Below are 24,014 nucleotides of genomic sequence, written 5' to 3'. Positions count from 1 at the left end.
AGAAGGAAAGTGCCTTGGGTTTTAAGAATGTCCCATTTGACCTCATTCCCCCATGTAGCCATGGGGAACACAATTTCCTGCCAGTCTGGCTCAAAGGGGAAAAGGGCACTGCTCTGCACGACCCGATCTGGGCCTCGCAGCCCATGGGATAGTTTGAATCTGGGCGGGGGGGGGGGGGGGAGGGGGGAGATGTGTGTTAGGGAAACAGGATGACAGAAGGGAGAGGCTGGGTTCCACTCAGGCTGGGTTTAATTCTCTCCTCCCTGCTCATCCTCACTGCTTGTGGTTTCAGAGTTTGTTCTGCATTAAAGATGTGTCAGTTTTGCACAACTGCAATAGACTAAAAGCATACAGTTCTTTAACGGGAATATGCTTCTCTTAACTGAAACCTATAGATCTAAGAATATGCCGCTTACCAATCATTATAAGCCTGCTCTGGACTGGGAATCAAGAGCCCGGAGTTTATTTCTTGCTCTGCCACTGACCCACTCTACCCTCAGAAGAGCGTGCAGGGCACCTGGGTGGCTCAGTCGGTTAAGTGTCTGACTTCTGCTCAGGTCATGAACTCACAGTTCATGAGTTCGAGCCCCGTGTCGGGCTCTGCGCTGATGGTGTGGAACTTGCTTGGGAGTCTGTCTCTCCTCTCTGACCCTCCCCAATGTCTCTCCCAAAATAAATAAACATTAAAAAAATAAAAAATAAAAAAGGAGTGCAGAACCTTCTCTGAGACTCAGCACTCTATCCACAAAGGGACACCACCATGTAGCCTAAATTATCCTACCAACTTCTGTGAGGGCAAAATGAGAGAATATAGGGGAGAGCACTCTATGTGCCTGGAATGTTTAGAAAGTGAGGTGCGGGGAGCAGAGTATGATTCGAGTAATAGAGAGGCAGTAGCTGGAAACTAGGAGGAAGTTTTCCAGGACAAAGCCTTGCGGGCTAATTGGGAGCCTTTGAGCATCCAAACCGTCTGAGGCAGACACCGGCCCTGGCAGCTGGTGGCACAGAGAATGCTAGGCTGAGTGGCGGGTCAGCCCCGAACAGCATGCTGTGGGGACCCGGGAAACTTGCTGGGGATGCTCACTGATCTGATGAAAATCTGGGAGTGTTCTACCTGCTGCCTGTCACGTGTAACAAAACCAAAGTCACAATTTTGTTCAATTTTCTTTCCGCTGTGGGTACACTGGACAGACTTACCGTGGCTTCCCTTTCCTTATCTGCATTTGATCAGGCCCTGGCTCGCCTCTTTCATTGCTCTCAATCTCTAGGCACAATCCAGAGAGTTCTTTATTAAGCTTAGTTAGACCAGTTCCCCTCTCCCAAAGTGCTCCACGGCCACCGTCAGGCCACTAGCCCAGGTAGCAAAGAAATGAGGCATCTGGAAGAACCTAGCGGCGCCGCAAGAGTCAGTCACATCACTTGGAAAAATCGTGCTCTTTGGCCTCCACTCCTGCTCTCTGAAGAGGTGAGACTAAGGGTGACGGGCCCCTCCCAGGAAATTTGCTGAGCTGGGAACCCCGGTGCTTGCCCACAGGTTAGCCAATCTCGCCATCTAGAGGCCACTTAGAATACAGGTTCTTGCAGTAAGAGGTTAGTAAGCTCTTGATTTTGGTAATTCCTGAAATGCCAACATTTCCTTTTCTTGCCTTTAGAAGTTCAGAATTGCTCTCTCATCCACTGTGTGGCTTTGGCTGCATCTGGGACTCAAGGGAAGCCCTCCTCTGAAGACAGGCTGGCACAATGTCAAGTGATGGGCACAGCTGCTACCTGTTGGTTCCAATGCCCCGCTCCTGTTAATACTCACTCGTTACACAGGGTCATAAAAAATAAATCTTTTAATTGCTTTGTAATTGGCACAGATGGTATAATTCAAACTCACATTTTTATTTACTAGACTCTGAGACATGTTATAGCTCTGACTGAAACAGTGCAGGAATCATAATGGTTTAAGTTTTACAAAATTACATTCAGCAGCAGCAGCATCATGTTCTGAAAGTTATTTCATAAAATGAAGACTGGGGCTTGAATAAATAAGGAAAAAAACATCTAGAAAATAAACCACCCAGACGGAAGTCATCTGTTATGGATATCTGAGAATTGTGCTTTCTGGTGTTTGAAGACCTTGCTGCTACTTTATTAACAATCAAGAAGTTGCCAAATTCTGGCTTATATATATAGCAGGACAGTGGGGACGAGGAAGGGCTTTAGAGGTGCCTGGAAAATGCTCTGCAGGAACAGGAACCTCAAAGCCAGGCCTTGTTGGAACTGTGGGCCTGAACTGGCCTTAAAGGAGTTTCTGGGGAGCTACACTCACTGTGGGGCTGGTCTTTGAGGCTGCCTAGAGATTGAGAAGGAGTCACTGGCCTTTGAGATAAGAAATCACCATTAAGAGGATTAGAGTGGAGAACAAATCATAGCATTTAATTCTCATTAAGGAGAGCCCTGTCTCTTCAGGAGGATATTCGAAAGGCCCAAGTCCCTTTATTTTACCCCTGTAGTTTTCAGGGTCCACAGGGACCACCGAGGTAACCAATGACATAACCTCTGATCAATGTGATTTGGGTTTGCAGCACTACCTTGAGCCAGCTCCTGAAGTTACCTGCACTGTCATTCCAGAGTAGGGACAAATATTTACTGAGTGGAGTCAAACCTGGGGGCAGAAATCACTTTGCCCCAGTGCAGCAAAGGTGATTACTCAGTAGGGGGTCTGCATGAAGGGACTTTCCATTAACGTGGATGACAAATGGGAATCCCTCTCACTTCGGTGATTATAGGCATGAGTGACCACATTTTAACCTGGGGAAGGCATTTGTGGGTTGGTTGGTGCTCCTGGGCAGGATTCAATACTGAACTCGATTCCTGGCTACTGATTTGATACCTGTTTTGCAGAAGTGTCTGGATTTCTCAAACCCAATCCAAAGCCACTACCTGAAGTGAGCTTCTTATGTCAGATCCCAAGTACACACGGTTCCCATCAACACCCACAATCATTAGCGCGCTCTCTCCAGGTCACAAGGAGAGCATGGCTGTGCTGTGACACGGGGAATACCAAAATGGAGACCAGGTAAGTGCATAGTTAGTGTTCCTGGACAGGCCCACGGGCCACGAGCCACGGCTGGCTGTGCCTGGGCTCAGTGTGCCTGGGCCACCTCCACTGGGGCCTTCAGGTCAGCCGGGGACTTGTCCAGGGCAGGTTTCTTGGAGTAATCTCGCTCTCCAAAAATGGTGCTTCCTATTCGGACATTCGTAGATCCTACTTCAATCTGTGGGAAAGAAGAGAGAGTATCAAGGGCTGAGTTTAAAATCATGCAGCAAATGCTGAAGTCCCGACTCTCGTTCTGGCTTTGGAGGGGCTTCTATGAAGAACAAGGATGAGGCAGCTGAAGAGGGGTGCAGGGCAGGGGTTCCCTTTGGGACAACAGCACCTCCAGGGGTGTGTTTAAGAAGTCAGGATTTCCTTGGCTGTCACAGTGACTAGGGGACATGACTGCCATTGAGTTGGGGCTGTTAAGACGTGTCACCCTGTGTGACTGAGACACAGTGGCACAACGAAGGGTTGTCTGACAGCCCACACCCCTTTCTAACGTTCCACTGTCAGAAGAAAAAAACCTCCCTGTAATTGTTTGAGCACGGGACCGAATTCCAGTTCACTTATAAACACAAAGCATTTTTGCACCGTTTTGATATATATGATTTTCCGAGACTGCAACTACTGGATACACACAGTGAGGTTGACACTTTGGTTTTTAGAACTTGATCAAGTTATTTACTGTTCCAGAGCCACACATCTCTCTCAGCATATAGTTACAGCTGTTGTGAATCTACCCGTAAGATGAACTCCAGACTATTTCATTAGGACTCACTGTCACACATCCGTGCCCAAACATTTATACGGTGCGATGCTTTTTAAAAAAATTACAGTTTAGGGGCCTTTGGCTGGCTCAGTCGGTACAGCGTGTGACTCTTGATCTCAGGGTCATGAGCTCCAGCCCCACAGTGAGTGTAGAGATTACTTAAAAACAAAGAAAGAAAGAAAAATAAGAAATTAAACTATAATTTTAAAAAGTCTACTTAAAAAAAAAATTTTTTTTTAATGTTTATTTATTTTTGAGACAGAGAGAGACTGAGCATGAATGGGGGGAGGGTCAGAGAGAGGGAGACACAGAATCCGAAGCAGGCTCCGGGCTCCGAGCTGTCAGCGCAGAGCCCGACGTGGGGCTCGAACTCGTGAACCACAAGATCATGACCTGAACTGAAGTCGGACACTTAACCGACTGAGCCACCCAGGTGCCCCTAAAAAGTCTATTTTTGAGAGCGCGCACATGCGAAGCAGTGAGCCAGGGAGGGGCAGAGAGAGAGGGAGACAGGATCCAGAGCAGGCTCTGTGCTGTCAGCGCACAGCCCAGACTCACGAACCATGAGATGGCAACCTGAGCCCAAGTCGGATGCTTAACCGACTGAGCCATCCAGGTGCCCCAAAAATAAAGAAAGAAAAATAAGAAATTGAGCTATAATTTTTAAAAGAGTTTATTTGTTTTTAAGTAATCTCTACACCCACCATGGGGCTTGAACTCACAACCCAGAGATCGAGAGTCGCATGCTCTAGCAACTGGGCCAGCCAGGTGCCCCTTCTGATTTTTCTTTAGAATCCCCTTAGGGAATTAGATGGAGTTTAGGAGAGTTATGTGTCAGGCTGTAATTTCTATACATCTCATTTCAGAAAAGAAGGGGGTGGGGGATGTTGGGACAGTTGAGGGCCACTGCTGTTGGCTGCTCTATTGCCATGATGAGGCGTTTCGAAGGTTTCTCCGGCAAACATTGCTTTCCTGCGGCCTTTCGGGCCCTCCCCTTGGGCGGACAGGGCAAGGAGGACACTTACCGCATGCTGGAAGTCCATGGACATGCCCATACTCAGTTCAACCTGCTCAGTGGGGACGTTGAGCTTTTTACACAGCTCCTCTCGGAGGGACAGTAACGCCTAACAGAAGGACAAGTGTCACATTATTTCCTCCTGCCTTCTCCAAGGGTGTCTGAGAGTGGCTGAATCTGAACATCTCTGACAAAGACTATTGGTTCTTCGTGGTTTCAAGGCCTGTCCAAATTTCCAGAAGTTACCTAAAGTTTTTTAGCAAATGCTCCTACTTTCAAAACAATGATCAGTCACTGGAAAGGAGGAAAAGAGCTCATTTTCTCTAGAGACTGTGTTTTAGCCAGGTTCAAGGGGAGTTGAGGAGAGTTCAGAAGAGGGTCATGATACCCGACAGGCAATATCTGGGAGGGCTTTCAACTTTATTACAACGGCCAGCCCTGCAACAGCATTTCGTTCAGATGCTTCTCTAGTGCATGAGCAATCCCGCCATCCTTGGACCCCAGTACCTGGAAATCTGGGTTTGGTCCTTGACTAAGATCATGTCCAAAGCTTCCTATGGTCATCAGCCCCACGAACTCCAGGCTGGGGCACTTGGCATTTATGTGTTCCACCATGGCTACTGTCTCTGAAGGCAAAAGGCCATGTTTACCTTCACAAAGAGAAACAGAAGACACTTGTACCAAAATGTTTTAAGTAGCCAGAGGAAGGCTCAGTTTCCATCCCTTCCTTGTAACAGAGGAGGTGACTCTCGGACAAGAGGACTTCTTGAAAAACACATATCCTCAAGTCCTAAAGAGTAACCTAATTTTTGAGGTCTTTGTCTATGTTGCTTCCCTTCTGAATAATAACCATCTGAATCTCAGTGACATGAGCCGAGAACAGCTAAAGTACAGGGAAGAGAAAAAACACTGCTTTTCTTGGGACACCAACAAGACTCACATTGCCAAACACCAGATTTATCTGAGGATTCTTTTCCTAGTTCTGGTATTTCTACAGTTTCATTAATTTATTAGAATTGTAAACATTTTAAATTATTATTTTTTTAAATATTTATTTATTTAGTTAGACAGCGAGTGCAAGTGGGGGAGGGACAGAGAGAGAGAGAGAGAGAGGGAGAGAGAGAGAGAGAGAGACAGAGAATCCCAAGCAGGCTCCATGCTGTCAGCACAGAGCCTGATGAAGATTATGACTTGAGGCAAAATCAAGAGTCAGACTCTCAATTGACTAAGCCACCCAGGTGCCCCAAGACTGTAAACATTTAAAAATAAAGTATCTATCACACGGGTTTCACTATATATTTTCAAAATTTAATTGAACTTGCCAATTAACAACTAGAGGAGGAATCTGCAGCAAATGATTATTTGTTATGCAGTTATAAGGAATATTGATATCCTCTTTCCCTCATTTATCAAATGGAGATGCTAAGAACATTCACTTTAATCTTTAACTATAGCAAATTATAGCTAATTACCAAGAAATGATGTCACAGACTTGACCTGAAGTCAGTTTCAGATTTACCTATATTGGTAATGTAAGATATAATCTAGATATGTGTAGAAATAATGACAATTATTAAAATTTACAGAACACTTCTCTGCCAGGTACACATGCCAAGTCCTAAGAGCCTTTCACTTAATGCAGTAACTATGAAGTAAGTACTCTTACTATCCCCCTTCCACAGATGAGGAAACTGAGGCACAGGAAAGCTAAGTACCTTTTCCAAGGTCATACAACTAGAAACTGTGCAACTGGGATTTCAGTCCGGGAAGCCTGACCTGAGGGCCCATCTAGAAAATAGCCTTGGCGCTGTGCTCCTTCATATTACGGTTTGATGAACACTGGTCTGATGGTCATAAGCAAACGACTAATCTGTAAACACTCAATCAAGTGGCTAACAAGTGAGATGGGTGGGGTTCTAGTCCAACAGCTTTGCCCGCATTAAGACTTATAATCCTTACAACACCCTCTGAAGTAGGCATCATTATGACAGCACTGTCCACCAGGGAAACTGAGGTACAGAGAGGCTAGGTAACTAACCCACAGTTATGACGGACAGTGCTGGAGGTCAAACCCAAGATCTGATTTCAAAGCTCCAGTTCTGTTCACTAGGTTACAACGTTAACGCAAGCCCCTTGAAGGTATTCATTAATGGGTGCTCACGGGATTTTCTTCTGTTCTCTCCCAAGATTATGCTAAGTAAATTTTTTTTAACACTGGAGAAGTGTTATACAGGTAACTATGCCGTCTCTTTTAGGAGTGATGGTGACTTTTGGGAATTTTCTGGAAATCAAAGTCACAATCCCCTTCCTGACTCGTCCAATTTTGGGCCATCAAAAAATTAAGAAATAACAACCCATGATGTTATGAAAGAATTATATGTGGATGGGCTTAGATGTCACTGTGCCTTCTAGATCCTACTTACAGGCATGAAACGTCTTACTTACAGGCCCATGATTTCCTTCTATAACCTTAGCTATCAGATACTTAGGCCTGCCATTCTTGCTGACCTTCAACCATCCTAAGGGAAGAAAAATCTATAGTTAGGTCTGGTCACTTACTCTCCTCTCCACTGGTGTTAACCTGGACCATAACCTTTAACCTTTCAGGAGAACCTTTTTTCTGCCACGAACTGTTCACTTTGTCTGCCAACTTCACAGAATCCACAGTTTCCAGCATGAAGAGATTGGGCACAGCTGTAATGAGAAAGAGGCAAGGTAATTCTCCACTCGTCCCAGTGTGGCAAGCAACGCGCAACCAATATTTGACTTGGCAGATGGGAAGACAGTTTTCCAGAAAAAGAACAAGACAGTTAAGTCTCAGTTCTGCTAAGACTCACGTGACAGTTTTACTAGATGTGAGTTCGGATGTCGGCCCATTGCTATCTAATCAGAGAAGACGAACAGGGGGAACGGTGACGCACCACAATCCGGCAGCGTGCCAACTCTAAGAGCTTCCTAAGGGTCGGGAATTGCAGAGATTCCTAATAGCAGGCTTGATCCGACTAAATCGCAGCTCACACAGCGAGAAACAGGTCAAGATGACAATAAAGAGAGGATAACCAACGGAGGCCAAAGTGCTTCCCTGGCATGCTAACACCATGTTCTTAAACTGTGCGCTGGGGGTGCTCTCATTCAACAAGGACATCAGAATGACCTCAATACGGAGAGCTAAGGGAGATGCTGACGTCATCAAAGCCATCTTCGTTTCCAGAGATGCATGTGAAATGAAGTATTAGTCTTGCCCAGATAAAGAATGACAAAGACAGAAGCAGCATCAGCAGCTTGCATTTATAAACACTGAAATCCCCCAGGCAATTTGCTAACTGTTGTATATGCATGATTTCTTTTTAATCTTTTTCTTAATTATTTTTATTTTTTAAAAAGATTTTATTTTATTCTATTATTTAACTTTTTTAAATGTTTATTTTGAGAGAGAGAGAGAGATAATGAGCAGGGGAGGGGCAGAGAGAGAGGGAGAGAGAACCCCAAGCAGGCTCTATGCTGCCAACGCAGACCCCGATGGAGGGTTTGAACTCACGAACCATGAGATCGTGACCTGAGCTGAAACCAAGTCAGCCACTTAACCGACTAAGTCATCCTGGCCTCCTAAAAGATTTTATTTTTAAGTAATCTCCATACCCAACGTGGGGCTCAAACTCACAACCCTGAGATCAAGAGTCACATGCTCCTGTGACTGAGCCAGCCAGGCACCCATTTCTTTTTAATCTTTATCATGGTTCATGAAACACTATTATTACCTCCATCTTACAGATGGGGAAACTGAGGCTCAGAAAGGATAAAGTTTATTCCAGTTTACAAAATTAACAAATATTATAGCTGTGACTTGAAATGATGGCAAACTGACTCCATGTTCTTCATACTGAATTTGAGTTCAGGCTACTTCACTTAAAAACTTACATATATTTTAAAAAAGAGACTGAAAGTATGCATGCTTGATGTTGGAAAAAAAAAAAAAAACAGCAGCAATATAGAAGTAAAAGCAATATATGCAGTAAAAACTCCAAGCCTCTCACCCTAGAAACTATCACTATTACTGCTAGGATAAGGATTCTTCCAGATCTATTTTAGTGTATTTCCATCCAAACGAACACACACACACACACTCCCCAGACATAGAATTTCCTGTTATTTTTTGAAATAACATACAAATTGGCTCCTACTAAATGTTTTATGGGTTGCTTGCTTCCAGTTAGCAATACATGTTGGAGATTTTTTACATCAGTACCATAAACCCACCTGTACTTTTAACAACTGCATCCTTCCACAGAACAGATGATCACAATTTATTTAACATTGTTCTTGTTAATAGACATTGTTTCTTTTTTACTATAAACCCAAAGCTTACACACAGGCCTTTGCACACTTATACATGTTGCTATAGGCTGCATGAGTCCAAGAATTGAAATTACTAGTTAAAAGAGGAAGCACAATTTAAATTGTATTGGATATGAGAAATTCAAAAAAGCCCTACCATTTTAGAGTCCTCCTGGCAAAATGTGGAGTGCTCACTTACTCATGCTCTCAAAACACTGCATGTTAGCAGCTTTTTAATTTTTTTGCAAACCTGACTGGTGAAAGGTAGAATTTTTTATTGTGTGTTGCATTTCTCTTATTGAGGTTAAGCATTTTTCACTTCATTCCTGGATTTGTATTTTTTATCCTTGTAAATGACCCGTTCGTTTTCCCCTATGTTTTTCTCATTGATTAAAAATATATACACATGGTTCTTTATGCATTATGGACATTAACCTCTTTCCCTTTTAAAAACTATTATTTTACTACCAATCTGTGCTTTCTTTTTGCTTTAATTTTTGTGTAAGCAAATGTGCTAGTTGTTTCTTTTATGGTTTCCAGACTTTATGCTTTATTTAGAAAGGCCTTTCACCAGCTTGAAAAAATAAAAATATTTTCCTATGTTTTATTTTAATACTTGTTTATTTTTAAAGTTTATTTATTTTGAGAGAGAGAGAGAGAGAGGGAGAGAGGGAGAGAGAGAGAGAGGAAGTGCGTGTGAGTGCGCGAGCCCTGGAGGGGCAGAGAGAGGGGGAGAGAGAATCCCAGGCAGGCTCTACACTGTCAGGGCGGAGCCCAATGAGGGGCTTGATTTCATGAACCATGAGATCACGACCTGAGCCTAAATCAAGAGTTGGACACTTAACCGCCTGAGCCACCCAGGTGCCCCTCTTCTAACACTTTTAGGGTTTTGATTTTTCACATTAGGATTCTTTAATCTAGCTGGAATTTACACTGTGAGGAAGGGAAGCTAATTTAATTATTTCTCAAATTAAAAAGCTGATTGTCTTGCTGCGATTTATTAAGTGTAAATAGTCTCTCTACTTCCCCCATACCTAGTGTGAAATAGCTTTTAAGAATAATGTAGTAGACTTCTACTTCCTGACAAGATGGAGTAACTACGGGGACCAGAGTGACCATTCCACCTGAACAACCAAATGGACAAAATGTGTGAAACATATATGAAACAATGGTTTACAAGACCTGTGTATCATGGAGTGAAACATAGTGATCTCTGAGACATGAGCAACACATGAAGTGACTGCCCCACCTCTCTTTCCTGGAGAGTTTCTAGAATGTGTTGCAGAAAAGGGGAAGAGAGGAAGAGCGTGGGCCTTAGGATGAGGACATGAGCTAAGAATATGGAAAGACTATGCAGCTAGAGTTCACAAGACAGAATTCGGGAGAGGAGAGAGCTGCATACAGAGGCATCACCGGTGATTTGAAAAGGGCTCCCCTCCAGAACTCAGCTGGGTACAGACTGGCACGTGCATCACCTAGGGCTGGGGAGGGAACTATTTGAAAAGATTAGAAGAAACAGTGCCTGATGTTCACAGAGGGCATGGAATAGTGCCCGTTTCCATCAGACAGGCTGGAACATTCAGGATTCATGGGGCACTGGCTAGAGTATACAGAGGGCCTTGTCTCAGAAATGGGGAATAATTCACCCTGAACTGAGCTCTCTCCAGTCACACCAACTAATCTTAAAAGCAAGACCTAAAAAGATCAAACTGTTCCCGAGTAACTTAACTGTGTTCCAAAAAAGCTCAAAAATATTTATAGGAATACAAAACTGACCAGCCCCCAACAAGAAAATTCACAACGTTTGGCTATCCCCCCACCAAAAAAGCAGGCACTGAAAGCCTCAAAGAAGCAGAAAATATGATATATTAAATCAATCTATTGAAACTGTTCCAGACTGTCAAAGATGATAGAATCAGTAGACAGCACATTAAAAGTTACCATAACTGTGTGCCATCTATTAAAAAATACAGAGAGACAGGGAGATATTTAAAAAAGACCCAAACTGAACTTCTAGCATGAAAACCACATGTAGGAGATGAAAAATCCACTGATGGAATTAATGGCAAATTAGACAATGCCAAAGAAGATCAGTTACTTTGAAGATATTATCCAAAATGAAACAGGAAAAAAATCATAAAAATTAAAAGGGCATTAGTGAGCTGCCGAAACACCTCAAGCAGACAAACAGGTAACCGGAGTCCCCAAAGGAGAAGAGAAGTTGTGGTGGGGAGGGAGTGGGGAGGCAGAACATATATATGAAGAAACAGTGATTGAAAATATTCTAAAGTTGACGAGAACTATAAACTCCAGATCCAAGAAGCTCCATGAACCCCAAGCACAAGAAATGTGGAAAATATTACACCAGGAAACATCATCATCAAATTGCTCAAAACCAGTCATCATGAGAAAATCTTGTAAGTAGCTAGAAGAAAAAAAAACACGTTACATACAGAGGAACCAAGATAAAGATGACATCCTATTTCTCACTGGAAACAATGTAAGTGAAGAGAGTGGAGTGACATCTTTAAAGTCCTGAAAGAAAAAACCGTCAAGCTGGAATTCTATAGTTAGCAAACATTTCTCTGAAAAATATAGGTGAAGGTGCAAACAGTTCAACGGACAAGAATGAAGTTGCACCTCCCTCTTCCTTAGGTTATACATAAAAATGAATTCAAAAAATCCCAAAGGTGAGAGCTAACACTATAAAACTCTTAGAAGAAAACAGGAGTAAATCTTGGTGACCTTGGGGGCACCTGGTTGGCTCAGCTGGTAAAGCATGTGATTCCTGATCTCTGGGTAGTGACTTCAAGCCCCACATGGGGCATAGAGATTATTAAAAAAAAAAAAATCTTCGTGACCTTGGATTTCCTAGCTATAACACCAAAAGCACATGCCACACACACAAAAAAGAGACAAAGTACACTAAATGTACTTTAAAATGTCCATTTTACATTAAAGTGTACATGAAAATGAAAAATTTCTGTGCTACAAATGATACCATAAAGAAAGTCAAAAGACAATCCATGGAATGGGAGAAAAAAATCTGCAAATGATATACATCATAAAGGCCTGGTACCTAGGATATATAAAGAACTTTTACAACTCAATAATAAAAAAACCCAATTAAAAAATACACAAAGGATTTGAATAAACATTTCTCCAAAGAAGATGCACAAATGGCCAACAAGCACATGTTCAACTTCATTCGTCATTAGGGGAATGCAAATCAAAACCACAATGAGAAACCATTTCACAAATTTTTTTATTATTCCAGTTGATCTCCTTTGCTGACTTATTAGCTATAATTCTCTGTGTTATTGGTTGCTTTATTTTATTTTTTAAATAAGTTCTACATCCAATCTACACCCTGAGATCAAGTCATGTGCTCTACTGACTGAGCCAGACAGGCGCCCCTATTGGTTGCTTTAAAGTTGAACTTATGCATAGTCTACCTTAAAGTGGTGTTATACTACTTCATATATAGTTTAAGAACCTTATAATTGTGTACTTCTATTTCTTAACTTTCATTCTGTATGCTATTGTTGCAATGCATTTTGACTTTTTCATATGTTATAAATCCCACAATACATAATTATTTTTGTTTATATAACATATACTAATAAAACAATAGAGAAAAATTAATGAAACTAAAAGTAGTTCTTTGAGAAGACTGATAAAACTGATAAACCTCTAGCCAGATGGATTAGGGGAAAAAAAAAGAAGACACACATTACCAACATCAGGAATCAGCTGACATCACTACAGATCCTACAGATATTAAAAGGATAATAAAGGAATATTACAAACAACCTAATGCTCACAAATTCATTACTTTATTTTTTTTTATTGCTTATTTATTTTTGAGAGAAAGAGAGAGAGTGCGAGAATGTGAGGGAGGGGCAGAGAGAGAGGGAGACACAGAATCCGAAGCAGGCTCTAGGAACTGAGCTGTCAGCACAGAGCCCAGCATGGGGCTTGAACTCACAAACTGCGAGACCATAACCTGAGCTGAAGTCGGATGCTTAACCAACTGAGCCATCCAGGTGCCCCATAAATTCATTACTCTAGATGAAATGGACAAACTCCTTGAACCTTGAAAGCTCACCCAAGAAAAATCAGATTATATGAATAGTCTTAAATCTATTAATAAAATTGAAACTACAGTTAAAAACCTTCCCACAAAGAAACTCCAGGATTCACTGGTGAATTCTACTAAGCAGTTAGGAAAGAGACAATACCAATTCCACACAAACTCTACCAAAAGACTGAAGGGTTGGGAATACTTCCCAGCTCATTCTATGAGGACAGCATTATCCTGTTATCAAATCTACAAAAAGATATTATAAGAAAGGAAAACTACAGACCAATGTCCTTTGTGACTATAGATGCATACACTTTTTTTTAAGTTTAGTTATTCGTTTTTGAGAGAGAGCAAGAGAGGGGCAAAGAGAGGGAGAGAGGGAGAGAGGAGAATCCCAAACAGACTCCACACTGTCAGCACAGAACCCAATTCTGGGCTTGAACCCATGAACCATGAGTTCATGACCTGAGCCAAAACCAAGAGTTGGGTGCTTAACTGACTGAGCCACCCAGGCGCCCCTAGATGCAAACATTCTAAACAAACTTAACAAATCAAATGCAACATTATAGTAAAAGGATAATACTGCATGACCAAGTGAGCTCACCCCTAGGAATATAGGAGTGGTTTAACAATAGAAAATCAATAAATGTAATTCAACATGTTAATAAACTGAAAGAGAAAAACTGTAGGATCATTTCAATGGATGCAGTAAAAGCATTTGACAAAATCTAACATCTATTCTTGATAAAGCCTCTCAGCAAATTAGGATTAGAAGCGAAATTTCTCCTTCTGATAAAGCACGTCATGAAAAACATGCATGTACACTCTTAGCCCTTCTACTCAATATCGTATTGAAGGTATTAGCTAGTATAATATGGCAAGAAAAAGAAATAAAAGTCATCCAGATTGGAAAGGAAGAAGTAAATTGTCTTTGTTCATAGATAACATAATTGTCTACGTAGAAAATTATATGCAATCTGCAAAAAAAGCTACTAGAACAAGTGAGTTTAACAAAGTTGCAGTATACAAGATGAATATACAAAAATCAACTGTATTATATATTAGCAACACACAATCAGAAATTAAACAGAATCAATAACAGTATAATAGATAGCATCAAAATATAAGAAAAACAAAGATATAAATCAGAAAAAAGATGAAGAAAACCTGCACAATGAAAACTACAAAACATTACTGAGAGAAAATAAAGAAGACCTAAAGAACTACTGAGCTATACCTTGTTAATGTGTTGGGAGGTTCAATATTTTTAGTATGTCATTGTTCCCCATATTGATCTATAGATTCAATACAATCCTAATTCAAATACCTGGCAGGGCTTTTGATATATAACATATATATATATATATATATACACACACACACACACACACACACATATATATATAAAACACATATATATAACATATATATATATATTTATAAAACATATATATATTTGGTAGAAATGGACAAATTGGTTTATATGGAAATGGGGAGGATCTAGAATAGCCAAAATGACTTTGAAAAAGAACAAAGCTGGGGGCTAACAGTACTCCATTTTAAGAATTATAAAGCTCCATGAATCAAAATATCATGCTTTCAGTGTAAAAGTAGATAAGTAGATCAGTGGAACAGAGTAGATAGTCTAGCAACAAACTCACAGATAATCGATTTTTGATAAAGGTACAAAGGAATGCAATGGAAAAAGGGCGGACTTTCCAACAAGTAGTGTTGGAACAATTAGATATTTATATGCAAAAAAAAAAACCCCAGAAAACCAAAAGAACTTGGAATCATACCTTGCACCACATACAAAATTAACTCAAAGTGAATAATGAAGCTTAATATAAAACTGAACACTATAGAACTGCTAAGAGAAAATCTGTGACTTGAACCATAGAGAAATATTTTTTAGACACAACACCAAAAGCACAGTATTGATAAACTGGGCTTCGTTAAATTAGAAACTTGTGCCCTTCAAAAAACACTGTTAAGAGAATGAAAAGACAAGCAACAGAGTGGAAGAAAACACTTGCAAAGCATGTATCTGATAAAGGACTAGTAGTCAGAATATATAAAGAATTCTCCTGTCTTAAAAGTAAAAAAATCCAATTAGAAAATGGCAAAAGACTTCAACAGACACTTCATCAAAGAAGATAAACAGATGCAACCATATGAAAAGATGTTCAACATCATAAGCCATTAAGGCAATGCAAGGACACTACCACATACCTACTAGAACGGCTAAAATTAAAAGACTGACTGTGTTAAGTGTGGGCAAAGATGTGGAAGAACTTGAGCACTGCTTGTGGGAATGTACGATGGCACAACCACTTTGGAGGATGGCTTGGCAGTTTCTTAGAAAGTTAAACATACACGATGGGTACAGGGTTTCAGTTTTGAGAGAGGAAAACAGTTCTAGAGGATAGAAAGTAGTGATGGCTGCAAACAATATGAATGTACTTAATGCCTTTAAACTGAATACTTAAAAATAGTTAACGGTGATAAATTTTATGTTATGTGTACTTTCTCAGAATTAAAAAAAAAATTAAACATATACTTATTGTGAGATTCAGCCATTCTACTCCTAGGTATTTACTTTAAGAGATAAGAAGAAGTCCATATGGGGTGCCTGGGTGGCTCAGTTGGTTAAGCGTCTGACTTCAGTTCAGGTCATGATCTTACGGTTCATGGGTTCAAGCCCTGCGTTGGGGTCTGTGCTGACAGCTCTCAGCTTGGAGTCTGCTTGAGATTCTGCGTCTCCCTCTCTGCCTTTCCCCTGCTCGTGCTCTGTGTCTTTCTTCTTCTCTCTCTCAAAAATAAATATTAAAAAAAAAAAAAGTCCATACAAAGATGTTCATAGCAGCTTTTTTTCCGCCACTGCCATAACAATTTTATTTGTCATGGCCCCACATTAGAAGCAACCCAAGTGTCCATCGGTAGGTGAATGGATAAAGCAGTAAAAAGGAGTGAACTACTGATACACAAATCAACATGATGAACCTCAAAATAATTATGCTGAGTGGAAGAAGTCAGACAAAAAAAAAGTACATACTTTATATTTCCATTTATATAAAACTCTTAGCAAGGTAAACTAATCTACAGTGACAGAAAGCAGGTAAATAGTGTTGGAGGAGGGGAGTGGGGAGGAGCGGAAAGAAGGGGTTATTACAAAGGGCATGAGGAATCTTTTTGGGGTGATGAACGTGTTCACTATTTTGACTGTGGTGATGGTTTTACAAGTACAAACATACATCAAAACTAATCAAATTGTGCACTTTAAATATATACAATTTACTACAGGTCAATTATACTTCAAAAAAGCTGCTTAAAAAAATACAGGTTATTTTAGAAACCTTTGAGAGAAGTAAGTATTCAGTTCCTCAGACAGATCTCCACATGTCATTGTCATATGGTTAAGTTCTTTTGTAGTTAATTCTTAATTGTACTTTACTGTATATTGTATTTTATATACAATATATACTGTATTTGATTTACTGTATATTATTATATTTCATTTACCATAGTCTTACATCCAGAGGGAAAAGGAGAAAAATGTCTCCCTTGCCCAATGAATAATTTTATGGGCTACAATTCCTTATAACTTATTTGGAAGACTACCAAATGATACCTAACACAAAGTAGGGTAGGTTTCCAAGTACATACAACCCAGTCAATGGTGAATTCATTCTGTTCTTGGTATGAGGCTTTTTCCTTATACTAAGCACTTAACATTTTTTTCCCCAAAACTCCAAAACACAAACGGTGAATTAGGACTATTCTAAAAGCTGTTCTCTTTTTCACAGAAAGTAGTATAAGTAGTATAATGATAGAGAAATTTTGTCTTCATGTTTAGAATTTTATCTTACCCATCAATTTGTTGACATTTTGTTTCTGTAGGTGGCCAATGAAGTGCCATTTGATCTCAGGACACGAAGACAGAATCTGAAGGAAAAAAGGTAACCATGTCTGACTCAGAATTTACGAAGGCCATGCCGGCTCAAATACCTTACACACTCCCTTCTGACTTCTCATGTCTATGCAATAAACTGCTATCACCCTCTTCAGCTGGGCTCCTAAGGATACTACTACCTAAGGCTTCTGCTCTGTTCCTCTTCCTTATTCCCATCAGCTCCCTCCATCTTTTAGATATCATCCATTAAGAACGAACTGATTATGGGACACCTGGCTGGCTCAGTTGGTAGAGCATGCGACTTGTGATCTCAGGGTCATGAGTTCAAACCCCATGGTGGGTGTGGAGACTTCTTTAAAAAACAAAAAATGAAAAAAAACCCCAAGAAAGATGAACTGAGTAAAGCTTTCCAATCTCAGAGGATCCAGGATTATAGCAAGCTCCTAAATTACCATATCCAAAAAGCTGCAAAGGAAATGACTATAGTCTTAGTTTTAATAAAGAAAGAAAATCTAGCTGAGATTTATTTGGAGCTCGAGGTGAATGGAGACATTTCTACTGCCAGTCAACCTTGCTATAAAACCCAACCACCAACAAGGGTCTAACTTTCAACTGCGGAGCCAAGATTAGATGCAAACTCAAGAATTCAGATATTCACTTACTTTGGGATTTGATGCTTTTTCTAGCAGTTCTTGAACCTGAAGGGTAAAAACAGAACAAGTGAGAAGCCTGGCAATCACAACTCTTCCAAAGGGAGTTTGGAAAAGGGATCTTACGTAGTTCTCCCCGAAAGTGCGCTGGCCATGACTGTAGGCTTCAATCACCATATCTGCAGGTTTGGTTTTGCTGACTGCTACTAGTCGGGGCTGGATGGCTGGGAGATCCTGCCAAGAGAGAAAGAGCCCAATGGGTGAACGTTTAGGAATATTATTCCAGTGAGTTCTATAAGATAGACCCTGTAGGATCAGTTGGCATAGGTCTTAACTTGACATTTGGTAAGCTCCATTATTCTTATACTGGAGGGGGACCAGCATCAAATAATGTTGATCAAATGTCTTTCAAATGCATGGCATCCAAATCTAATATGGTAGCTACTTTAATACCTGGCAAAACACAGTTCTCTCTCAGGAGACCTGGGAAGGTAAGTAAAAGCAGTATTTCTTTAAAATGCGGTCTTTGACCAACTGCATCAGCATCATCTGGGTACCACTCCAGACTTACTGACTCTGAATCTCTGGGGCTGGAGTCTAAGAATTTCCTTTTTTTTTAATTAAAAAAATTTTTTTTTTTTTTTTTAAATTTGAGAGAGAGCACAAGTGGGGGAGGAGGGTTCGAAGGACACAGAGAGAACCTTAAGCAGGTCCCATGCCCAGCATGGAGCCTGATGTGGGACTTGATCCTATGACCCTGGGATTATGACTGGAGTTGAAATCAAGAGTCGGACTCTCAACCGACTGAGTCACCCAAGCGCCCCTGAGAATCTCCTTTTTAAACAAACTCTTCAGATGATGCTCTTGCAATGCCAACGTTGGAGGTTTAAGAATCAGTTTGTTAAGGGAAGGCATTACTCTCTGACTAGAGGGGATACCACTTCTGGCTTCTGAAACCCCAAGGTTAAATTTTGGAAACTCATTCTGGTCCTGGTATATTCAATAATATTGCCCCCCCCCCCCCAAAAGTGGCCTGTGTAGGGTAGCTATGTAATTTATTGTTCAATCTAAGTAAGAACCAGCAGCAGAACTGAGGCAGGGACACCACAAACTCTGGACTGAGGGTTAGGCCCATATGGCCCTCTTACGGCCATCACGTAAAGAGCAGGGCTTCCTGTTGCAACCAAATCTATACAGAGGCAACAAGAGATCCACCTATCCTCACATAGCTCAGTTTTCACACAGCCGATGACCCTCTGCAATTTTTACAGAATCACTGTATTTTCAAAGGCTCTAAAGATTCAGATCCATTAGCAAAAAGTTCCAGCTTCCTTCTGAGGGATGATGCATCACCAGCCTTTTATGAGATCACGTCATAGCTCCTAGGATTACGTTGACGAATTGATGACTTCCAGAGAGAAAAGTGGAACAGGCGGCCCATCCACCTGTGGAGTTATGCTGGGAGAACTTCCCAGAGTGATGTTTATTAGGGAGATCCCTAGCTTTCCTTAGAGAATCGCCGAGAATCATAGAACATTAATGCCAAGGGCGGGCTTAAAAGGCAGTCAGAGCTCATTCCGTTGCCTATCCAGGTGAGGAAACTCCGGGCCACAGCAGTTGAGTGACTTAGTTCAAGGTAAGCCAAGGAAAGACTACACTGATACAGATCTTCTGTCTCCAGAAGAGCATTCTGAGTTCTGACACCATAAATGTTTGATGGGGGAAACTCTGACCTCTCTGTTCAGTTGTGTCTCACTCCACACCATTGGCTTAAACTTGCAGTGAGGGGGAGCAGACACTGACCCTTGATCTAATGAAATTCCCAGAGGAGACAAAATATATTAGAAGGGGGGGGGGGGGAATCTCCCTCTAGACTGCTTGGGATTGGATGTCAGCCCCCCTCGAGTCCAAACGTGCTATGCAGCTCTGGGGTCTCCAGAACCCGGCCCGTCCACCGTCTCTTTCACCTCCGGGTGGAGCTGACTGTTCCTGAGCACCTACTAGCAGTCAGACGCTGCCACACACGTGATCTGGGGATCTGGCCTCCTCTGGGTGCTCCTGTAGTAGACGTCTCCTCTTGTAGCCTCTGGGCACGGGACTGGCGCTGCTCCTGTCCGCTAAGGCTGTTGGCCACGACACGAGGTGGGACGGGCAATGGTCACGCTGCTGGGGGACTGGTCATTTTCCCGGGTAGTGGATACCTTCTGCTCCAACTAAGCCAACCTCCAGAAAACCGGACAGACTCACGGCGAGGTGGCTGAGGACACCGTTCGCTAAGCGTTTTGGGGGCTCTGCAACCCGAGCCAAAGTCAAGGCGGAAGGACGGCTCCCGCCCCTCCGGGAGACCCCTCTGCGTCACCGTGACGACCCATTCCCACGCAGGTGTTTCCCCCTCCTCAAAGCAGCAGCCCACCGTCCCCACGCTGTCCCCTTCCTCACCCGCGGCCGCCGTGCCACCGCCTGCTGCACGCGCTCGTTCACTGCCCGAAGTGCGAACCCGACTCCCAGCTCCGCCGACATGCTGCCAGCTCTCCACATCCCCCGGGACGAACGCAGAGCCCCAGACCCGGGAGCCCCCCCAGGCAGAGACCACCTTCCGGTCCCGCCCAGTTCACGTCTGGTGTGACCCAATCGCAGCTCACTACTGAGTCGTCTCACCCAATCGACACCGGGCAGCGCGGGGGCGGGACGGGGGCAGTGTGGCGGGAGGCCCCACCCCGCCGCGGCGGCCATCTTGGGGAGGTCGTCCCCGGGCTTACTGGGGACAGCCTGGCCCCGCTCTGGAGGCGGCGCTCCGGAGGCGGGGGGTGGGTGTGGGGAGGCCGGCCTGACGTGGTTCCGGTGCCCCCTGGCAACCCTTGCCAGTCCTCCTGCCTGAGCCACGGTCCCCGTCCCCGCGGGAGCTTCTTGACGCAAAAAACGCGGCCTGTTCCGGGGTCCTGGTTCCTTTCTAAAAGACCCACATTTTTGCCGGTCCCTGGCGTTGAGAGAGCTGTGAGCTAAGATTTCTGTGCGCGGGGACCAGGGTTCGAAGCTGCTAGAGCCGGAGACATGGCTGCTGGTGTCTCAGATGAGGCTCGTGAGGAACCCTTAAGAGACAGAAAACAGTTTCTGGAGGAAACGGCACGATTCAATTATATGGTTATTCTTGTCATCCTTGTCACCAGTGCTGTCAAATAGCAATATGATGCGATCCACACATGTATTCAAAGAATTACCAATAGGCGCAGAAAAAGTAAGACATTTTAATGAATACATTAAACACCACGTTAAGACCCAGTACCTCCAAGGTAAGGTTTCGGTATGTAACCAATAGGAAACCTTACTGAGATCTTTTTAAGCGTACGTAATTTACAAAACCCGGTGCAGAGTTTTGACTTACCGCATGCCCTAGTTCGGGCTATCTATTATTTCAAGAGATTGGTGACCACCTGCGGTAGCGCTGCCTTATCAGAGGGCACAGGTGGCCTTGGACCGCCTAGCATGAGCTCCGCACACATTCAGTCCAGTCTTGAGTGTCCTTGTGTGTCCAGCTCTGGGCAGTGTGAAGGTCATAAACATGGCGAGGAGCCAAACAATGTAAAGGCTAACACAGTAAAATACGAAGTTTAATAGATGGTGAAATAGTAGGTGCTGTGGGTAGAGAGAATTCTGTTACGGAAAGTGCTTTTGGCTGTACTGTTTAAAGATTCTCAAACGTTTCAACTGGATGGAGTGGGACGCTATTATGTTGGAGAAAGGGCCAAAGTGCGTCCCCCAGGTTGTCTTGGGGTGACTGGGCTTACTTCAAATCTTCAGGAAATAAAGGGCAATATTCTTTCTTCTATTACCATCTCCCCAGACCCCAGGAACTGAGATAAAATTTCATATGTTGTGTTCCGGAAAATCACTTTGAGCAGAACCGAGGGTGCTTGCCATCAAGAACTACTTTGGGGGAAGTTTCTGTTTACAGGTAACTGGGGGTATCTGTAAATTAGGGTTGTCAAAATGGCTCTGGACTTGATAATTTCTACTCCTGACAAAATGATAAAAATTTTAAAAATGACTAGAATAATTATTCATGGTGTGTACATAATAGACCTTTGCTCTAGAGATATGGAGTTGAAAGGTCTGGGGCTAGGCAGCGGTCACTGGTGAAACAAAAGGGATTACAGTGATGGAGATCATGTTGAAGAGATGTATAGAGGAAGCATTGGGTGAACCTGACATAAAGTGACACGCTATTTGGAAAACATTTAAAAAACCATAAACACCTCATCAGAGCTAAAGGATGTACAATCCAGGTGATAGGTTATTACGATAACAAGTAGGAGTAACTTCATAGGTCAGGTGTCATCTTTGAATTCTAAGGTCAACCTCCCCCACCCTGGCCTCCACTGTTGAATGTGTGCATGGCTCCCAAAAAGGCATCAGGAGAGTGATTTGAACTTTCAAGTTAATAAGGATAGTGGTGCCAAGATTGGGTAGTGGTGGCACAGGATTGACACACCGAATTTTGGTTTCATTGTTGAACTGGCATCTTGGATAAGTTACTGAAGTTCTTAGTTTTTCTTTTATAAAATGGAGTCACAATCTCCTTCAGAGCTGCAGGGGGGATCAATCAAGATAACGTGTTAACACCCTTAGTAGAGTGCTCTGCCAAAGCGAGTGCAAAAACATTCAACACATGTGAGTTCCCCCACCCTTCTTATCTATTCAGTCAACATTTATTGAGGCATTTCTTTGTAAAGGTACCTTTGGGGAGACCAGGATGAGTAAGACAGGCTTTACTACGGATTCATTTCTAAGATGCTTTTCATCGCTAACCTTCTATAACCCTACGGAAATAAATGGAAGTAAAGGCAAAAAGATCAAGGTGACCCCGGTCTCATCATTTCACATTTTCCAATTTCTTTACTTCTTAGCTATGCTTTTGAATGAATTGTATTCCACTTTTTTCTCCTGGTTTTCCTTTTTAATTTCTTCTCTTCCTCTTTCTGGGACATCAACCATGTAACTTATTTAACCTTTCATTCTTCCCTACCACCTAATCCTTAAAAAATGGAAGTCCACAATCACATCATCACCAGCAACTGTCTTTACATTGCTCTGACAGTTTGCAAGGATAAAGGGGAAAAGAGAAAGATTAAAAAGCCAAATACCCAGAGGAACAGATTATATAATTTTATAAAAATCTAGTATACTTATTCATCCTAAAGGCCATCAAGTGTTTAAAACATTCACCTCTATAGTCTGAGGTCCTGAATTATGGGAAATGCATTCATGGATTTTAAAACTGTTTCCTTCTGCACATACTGTGATTCTTTCGGGGATAAAAAGAGATAAAATAATAGAAAATTAATGTTGCCTGGTTACTTGGCTCTAAAGAGAAATGGAGAAATGATGTCTGTGCCCCAGTTTAAATGAATTGAGGTAGAGAAACCATGACAACAATCCCTCAGCAAACATACTGTCACATTTGGCTTTTGAAATGTGAATATAGATTCTAGAACCACAGACCTAGGGAGGACCTTTAGAGATCATTTGATCTTTCATACAGAATTAGAATGACATTTAAACCCTCCAAACAGCATAGAATCTCCCCAATTTTTGAAAAGCATCAGAGAAAATGTTATTCATGTTAATCCCTGGATTTATTTCCTATTTGCACACAACTACTTTTCTGGATTTCAAATTTTAGCCGGTCTTATCTCAAGTAGAATCTTTTAAAAAATACTTCATTCTGCAAACTAATTTCCTCTTCTCTGGTCTCTGGGGAGCTAGAGGATACCCAGCCAACCATTATGCAACTTCTATGAATGTGAAGTCGCTAAATTCCCCTTATGCCTTTTATGGGGTCAACCCATGGGCTTTATTTTCTTACTTTTTACATTTTGGTCTTAGCATTTTGCTTTGCTAGCCTCCTCAACTCTTTTTATTTTTTATTAAAAATTTTTTTTAATGTCTTATTTTATTTATGAGAGATACAGAGCTTGTGCGTGGGAAGGGCAGAGAGAGAAGGAGATCGGGAATCCGAAGCAGGCTCCAGGCTCTGAGCTGTCAGCTCAGCGCAGAGCCCAAAGCGGGGCTCAAATGCACGAACCAAGAGATCATGACATGAGCCAGAGTCAGATGCTCACTACTGACCGAGCCACCCAGGTGCCCCACCTCAACTGTTTTTAAA

General features: G+C 42.2%; 1 protein-coding gene and 1 non-coding gene across 2 annotated transcripts; one reads left to right on the top strand and one right to left on the bottom strand.

Annotated features, from left to right (window-relative positions):
- Positions 1–1,817: 1,817 nt before the first annotated feature.
- PLPBP (pyridoxal phosphate binding protein) lies at positions 1,818–20,429 on the bottom strand. The gene is made up of 8 exons (XM_047091645.1): positions 20,291–20,429; positions 17,978–18,085; positions 17,864–17,899; positions 17,158–17,233; positions 7,429–7,563; positions 5,377–5,519; positions 4,880–4,978; positions 1,818–3,263 (listed from the first exon to the last, which is right to left on the bottom strand). The coding sequence occupies exons 1-8, from the start codon at positions 20,387–20,389 to the stop codon at positions 3,132–3,134; spliced, it is 828 nt and encodes a 275-aa protein (XP_046947601.1). The 5' UTR covers positions 20,390–20,429; the 3' UTR covers positions 1,818–3,131.
- TRNAT-UGU (transfer RNA threonine (anticodon UGU)) lies at positions 17,472–17,544 on the top strand. Its single transcript has one exon. It is a non-coding gene; the product is annotated as a tRNA-Thr (tRNA).
- Positions 20,430–24,014: the final 3,585 nt, after the last annotated feature.

The sequence above is a fragment of the Lynx rufus genome, unplaced genomic scaffold, assembly GCF_022079265.1.
Source record: "Lynx rufus isolate CCGP_SWC_20201006 ecotype Redwood Valley unplaced genomic scaffold, mLynRuf1.p SCAF_3, whole genome shotgun sequence".
In the NCBI taxonomy this organism is placed as follows: domain Eukaryota; kingdom Metazoa; phylum Chordata; class Mammalia; order Carnivora; family Felidae; genus Lynx; species Lynx rufus.
Note: the sequence above shows the minus strand (reverse complement) of the source record. Positions and strands in the feature narration are given on the sequence as shown.

Excerpts from the sequence above, each read along its gene's own strand:
- PLPBP (XM_047091645.1), bottom strand. The coding sequence starts at position 20,389 with ATGTGGAGAGCTGGCAGCATGTCGGCGGAGCTGGGAGTCGGGTTCGCA. Across the intron at positions 18,086-20,290 it reads CGGTGGCACGGCGGCCGCGG|GATCTCCCAGCCATCCAGCC; the intron begins GTGAGGAAGGGG and ends CTCTCTTGGCAG. Across the intron at positions 4,979-5,376 it reads GACCAAACCCAGATTTCCAG|GCGTTACTGTCCCTCCGAGA; the intron begins GTACTGGGGTCC and ends TCCTTCTGTTAG.